Here is a 6,055-nt window from a genome sequence, read left to right as displayed (position 1 = left end):
AACATTGTTGAGCTACTTTATGATTAACAGGACTTATCAATTTGGTGCAGTTAATAACCAATACGTTTGTATTCCGCATGTATGACCGAATTTGCGTGGTTTAGGGCGTTTATAAACGCTTAATTACATGCTTTCCACAATGTTCTGAAGTTATTACAAACATTTCTTCTTGCTTGGAGTATTTTTCGTCCGCTTTGTTGACGTCTTGCACGCAGTCTTTCGCCCTTCGCCATCCCAGCATGCACTGCGAGGCCTGCAGTATATTGTTGACAAAGAAAAAAAGGCTAGTGAGAAACAACAACAGGGTGGTGGGAACAGAAGCGCAAATCCCGGTGATAGCACTGACGTTACACAAACCCGTGTGCTGACAACAAGGTAAAGTCTCGCTCTCAGCTTTGTCTTGAAATAAAACAACTTTGTGTTTTATCTTCTGTAATGACATAGCGTGTAACGTTAGACTAGCTACGTTAAGTGGCTACCAGCTAACATCTGGGGTTTTCCTAGCCGGCTAACGCTAGCTAACGTTCACTATTGTACAGCGTTAGCATTGCACCATAACGATGTGTTGTTATTACAGTGTGCGAGCAAGTAAAAACAGTCAAACTGCACGGTTTAGTTAGAGAGTAACCAAATGTATGGTGGATTTTTTTTTTCTTCTAAATCTCCCTGTTGCTAATTATATTACCAATACATTTGCATAAAAACATCATTACGTTGTCACCTACGATTACACTGCACTGTAAAGGCAACGTTACGTTATCTTACATTTAAGCTTACATGTTATCTGAATACGAATACAAAGATGGCAATATAACTAAGTAATTGAACAATATACCCCAGATAGTAAAACATCACTTGACTAAAGCTTTGTTGCTGCAAATTAATTAATTAATCGTGGTTTTTATGTGTACATGGAGTACAAAATGTGTTGCGACACCCCGAGTCTGGTTCCTCGAGCTCTATTGTAACCATGTAAACACACCAGGGCACGTGACTAGCCACATGGAGTTTACGTAATCCTGTTTGCCTTGTTGAATTTAAGTTAACCTTAAATAAATTACGTAAAATGAAATTGCCCTGGCTGGCCCTCTCTTATTACCCTGCTCTGCCTTCTGCCCTTATTGAATTTATCTTATTTAGCTGAAAAAAAACATCCAAATACTTAATTTAATCCAAATACTACCATTAAAGTCCTGCATTCAAAGTTAGTTCAAATAAATAAATGTTGTAAAGAGTATAATATCATTATTTATTTATATATATATATATATATATATATATATGCTAGTCAATAAGTAACGAGAAATTGCAGTACTAAAATCACGACATTTTAAGTGGTTTAAACCATCATTGGCATCATTAATATACTGTTATTAGATTTTCTTTTAAACTGAAATATCAATGTTGGTATGGCCTCAAAAAACCCAGTATCAGTTGGAATGTATTAGCTTTATTGTATCTGTAACTATTTGTAAAATATTAAAAGTAACTATAAACGACAGCTGTTGAATACATAAATGGAATAACAAATGCAAATCTTTCCTCATGAAAATGTAGTGGAATGAAAATTGTGTCACAAAATGTAAATGCGTGGCATGCCAGTGCCTCTTGTTATTCCTCACCTGTGTCTCTTCGCAGTGCCACGTCATGTCCCTGAGGCGATGATAGCGGGAAGTGTCATTTTCACCTAAAGGGAGTTTACACAGCTTGATAGTTTGTGGAGAGAGAGAGGTGGGGGGGCCCAGGCAGACCGTGGACGGGGAAGGGGAAGAGCTCAGCTGGAGCCAATGCAGCAGCAGCATCGACAGCCTGAGCTGGTGGAAGGAAGCCTTCCTGTGTTCGTGTTCCCCACTGAGCTCATCTTCTACGCAGATGAGCAGACGTCTCACAAGCAGGTGCTCACCCTCTACAACCCCTATGAGTTCGCCCTCAAATTTAAAGGTGAGTTGGCAGAAGGGCTGCACAATTAATCCCAATCTTATCGAAATGGCAATATGGACTAGTAGAGCTGGGCAATATATCGATATTATATCGATATCATGATATGAGACTAGATATCGTCTTAGGTTTTGGATATCGTAACATGGCAGTGTTGTCTTTTCCTGGTTTTAAAGGCTGCATTACAGTAAAGTGATGTCATTTTCTGAACTTACCAGACTGTTGTAACTGTTCCATTATTTGCCTTTACCCACTTAGTCATTATATCCACATTACTGATGATTATTTATCTAAAATCTCCTTGTGTAAATATTTTGTGAAAGCCCCAATAGTCAACACTACAATATTGTTGCGGTATCGATATCAAGGTATTTGGTCAAAAAATATCGTGATATTTGATTTTCTCCATATCGCCCAGCCCTATGGACTAGTGCAATTTCCAAATCGCAGGGGGGGCGCAATATTAGTTTAAGACAAAATATGTGTCAAACCATTCCATTCCACCGGAATGAAGTATTGTGGTGGTGCCGAGACGTCCCGGCCTACACATCCTATCCATCAGATGTAAGAACAAAATCTTTCTTTGGTACAGATCCTCATCATTTAAATTTTGATATTTTTCCATGAAAATAAGAATAATGATACAAAAATGATCATTCCCTCCAATATTGTGAATCATATCATCAGTCAAAACAGTCGCAATTAGATATTTTCCTCATATCGTGCAGCCCTAGTTGGCAGAGTAAAACACAATCCATTTGGTTTTCCATGTATGCTGTACTATTTTTGTCATACATTCCAATTTATCTATATAATCTGTGTATTTTTTTCTTTTTATCAGTGCTGTGCACAGCGCCAAACAAGTACACTGTGGTGGATGCCACCGGAGCTGTCAAGCCACAGTGTTGTGTTGACATGTGAGTTTGTTTTTCTGTATGGAACTAACTTATTATTTTTTCATGAAGTGGTAAATCACATTTCTCATTTATGAGCTTGTTGTTCCTGTGGATTCCCATCCATGCTGTTTAATTGTTCATTGCTTAATATTGCCTTTGTTTGTTGGATAGTTTTGACTGTATGTTTTGAATCAGATGGTTGTTTATACAGATGACCTTCCCATCTGATCAAGTAAGGAGCCTGTCTAACGTTCTCTGTCCACACAGAGTGATCCGACACAGAGATGTGCGTGCATGCCATTATGGGGTGTACGACAAGTTCCGACTGCAGGTGTCTGAGCAGAGTCAGCGGAAAGCTCTGGGTCGCAAAGAGGTGACGGCCACGCTCCGTCCATCAGCCTCACAGGAGCCGCCCAGCCCCCGGCCCCAAGATGAGGAACGCAAAGTCAAAGAGCAGTTTGCAGACAGCGAGTTTTTCGAGCAGACTGCATTTCAGACAGGTAGGAAGAAGGACTGTTGTGTGGTCTTACCACTAGATGGAGCCAAATGCTCAAACTCAAATTCAGCAACATTAGATTGCTTTTTTATGGTCTATGAACATACCTATCTACCTACCCATCTTATCTAGTATAAAAATGAATAACAAGAGGCACTGGCATGCCACGCATTTACATTTTGTGGCACGATTTTTATTCCACTACATTTTCATGAGGAAAGATTTGCATTTGTTATTCCATTTATGTATTCAACAGCTGTCGTTTATAGTTACTTTTAATATTTTACAAATAGTTACAGATACAATAAAGCTAATACATTCCAACTGATACTGGGTTTTTTGAGGCCATACCAACATTGATATTTCAGTTTAAAAGAAAATCTAATAACAGTATATTAATGATGCCAATGATGGTTTAAACCACTTAAAATGTCGTGATTTTAGTCCTGCAATTTCTCGTTACTTATTGACTAGTGTGTATATATATATATATATATATATATATATATATTATACTCTTTACAACATTTATTTATTTGAACTGACTTTGAATGCAGGACTTTAATGGTAGTATTTGGATTAAATTAAGTATTTGGATGTTTTTTTTTCAGCTAAATTAGATAAATTCAATAAGGGCAGAAGGTCTCACAAACATAGTATGACAATAACATAATAACATGCATGTTGTAATCATCTTCACATTTTGATTTTGTAGCAAGATACAGTAGGTAGTAGGAAGTATACCATGTTAACCTGCTTCCTGTTGAGATTATTACATACAAAGGTACATCTTTTGCAGAAGGAAGGAAGCTTTGGCTTGAAGTACAAGCCAAAGCCTCATTGCGTACAAGATCAAATTAATCTTCATTTGTCTTCATGTATTTGCTGTAACTGCATTTACTATTCTGAGTGCATAGTTCATTGTCATAAACCATATCTTGGGTTGTTTAGCTAAAACATTCTTATGTATGTGTGTGTGTGTGTGTGTGTGTGTGTGTGTGTGTGTGTGTGTGTGTGTGTGTGTGTGTATGTATGTATGTATATATATATATATATATATATATATATATATATATATATATATATATATATATATATATTATTCCTCCATTGTTGTCCAAAAACGATTAAAAGCACATATATGTATATATAAATAACGATTAAAAGCACATCAGTGAGCCACACCTTTGTGTGGCACTGGGTAACATCCTCCTGAATTACCATGAACACGCACTGTAGTTTATTTTTTTGTCAATCCCACATATTGCTCCGCTGCTGTAAATTATCAGTAGAGCACCAAATCTGTGCAGGAAAATAGTCCCCAACAAATAACACCATTTACTCCTGAGTAATGTTTGATTAAAAACTACCGTGCCCAGCTGGTTTAGAAAATTTAGTGATGCATCTGATCGCACTGTGTGCACCTGACAGTGAGCCGTCCTGTTGCTGGAGGCCCCAGTCTGCTGACGGTGCTGCTTGGGCTGGTGTGTATGGCCGCCCTGATGCTCCCGACCCTGGGGGAGCAAGAATCTACTGTGCCTGTCTACCTCCACTTAAGTGTTAACAAGAAACTTGTAGCTGCTTATGTTCTTGGTAAGTCATTGGCTGACAGAATGAGGTTGCATTGTATGTTAAATACGTTTTAATGTGAACTACAATGCTATTGTTTGACATCACATTGCTTAAAATAGTATGCGCTAGAGTTTACAATATCATGTTGCTCTGTTTTGTTTCTTGTCATATTTTAGGTCTTCTTACGATGGTCATCTTACGCACATGAAGTGCTGTAAGGTGAGAGGAGGGGAAATCTAAAGACGAAGAGAACATCCTCACACCAGAAGCACTGCTACGCTTCAATGAGTACAGCTGACAGCAGGGGGGCGGGGGTACTTATTCAGTTCACCCTGTCCCCTGAAAAATACATTTTAGCATAGTTGTTTTTAAATCCACATATTTGTTACATACGTAAACTGACACAATACTGAACTGACGCAAACAGCAGAGACCTCCCCGTGTGTAGGTCAGAGGAATGGTAGTGTGAGAGGAGCTGTCCCTGAGCAGGGCCTGTGAAGAAACGGGAGGCCACTCAAAGTGTTGTCTGACCTCATATTCCCCATGTCTGTATTTCTATTGCCATTATGTAACTGAATATGATTAACTTGAGTGTGAAGGAATCTACATGCAAACATGTATATAAAGCCATTAAAAATTGTGTTATGGTATTCAACTGTAACCATTATATTGATGTTTTAAAGCATTTATATCATAGACGCTGAGGACTAAATGCAGTTATTTGCATGTGTGGATGAGTTTTTATTTTTCCAGCAGTAAGATGATTTTACATGTCCTCAAAGGAAAGATGATCTTTAGAAGATAATGGTTTGTTTGCAGTACTATATCAATGCTCCATCAAACGATTAATAAAGTCTCAATACAGCTGTCTGGTATAAAATAGATTAAGCTATTTTCTATACTTTACGAGTTGGGTTAGGAGGGTGTAGAGCACATAACTTGGCAATAAGGCCACGGTTAGCTTTGTAATTATTGTTACTAGGCTCCTTTGGAAATTAATATTGTCAGGTTTGACAACTGAAAACTTGATTTGCCACTGCTTGCATACCATTTGGTTCCAGAGCAGTAAATAATGTTTAGGAATGACACCATCCTACTGTGGCCCTGGGTGCTGTGTTGACATTTTAAATTAGTGTTGCAGGCAAGACTACTC

At 38.1% G+C, this 6,055-nt stretch overlaps 1 protein-coding gene across 1 annotated transcript; it reads left to right on the top strand.

Annotated features, from left to right (window-relative positions):
• Nucleotides 1-255: 255 nt before the first annotated feature.
• On the top strand, nt 256-5,770 carry mospd1 (motile sperm domain containing 1). Its single transcript, XM_078261187.1, has 6 exons — nt 256-375; nt 1,639-1,941; nt 2,780-2,855; nt 3,102-3,334; nt 4,762-4,923; nt 5,079-5,770. Exons 2-6 carry the CDS (start codon nt 1,788-1,790, stop codon nt 5,108-5,110), a joined length of 657 nt encoding a protein of 218 aa, XP_078117313.1. The 5' UTR covers nt 256-375; nt 1,639-1,787; the 3' UTR covers nt 5,111-5,770.
• The last annotated feature ends 285 nt before the right edge of the window (nt 5,771-6,055 follow it).

This window comes from Sander vitreus, chromosome 10 (assembly GCF_031162955.1).
Source record: "Sander vitreus isolate 19-12246 chromosome 10, sanVit1, whole genome shotgun sequence".
NCBI lineage: Eukaryota > Metazoa > Chordata > Actinopteri > Perciformes > Percidae > Sander > Sander vitreus.
This window is presented reverse-complemented; position numbering and strand designations above follow the sequence as displayed.

Coding starts and splice junctions, on each gene's coding strand:
- mospd1 (XM_078261187.1), top strand. CDS start 1,788: ATGCAGCAGCAGCATCGACAGCCTGAGCTGGTGGAAGGAAGCCTTCCT. Junction 1,942..2,779: donor GTTCGCCCTCAAATTTAAAG/GTGAGTTGGCAG, acceptor TCTTTTTATCAG/TGCTGTGCACAGCGCCAAAC. Junction 2,856..3,101: donor CCACAGTGTTGTGTTGACAT/GTGAGTTTGTTT, acceptor CTGTCCACACAG/AGTGATCCGACACAGAGATG.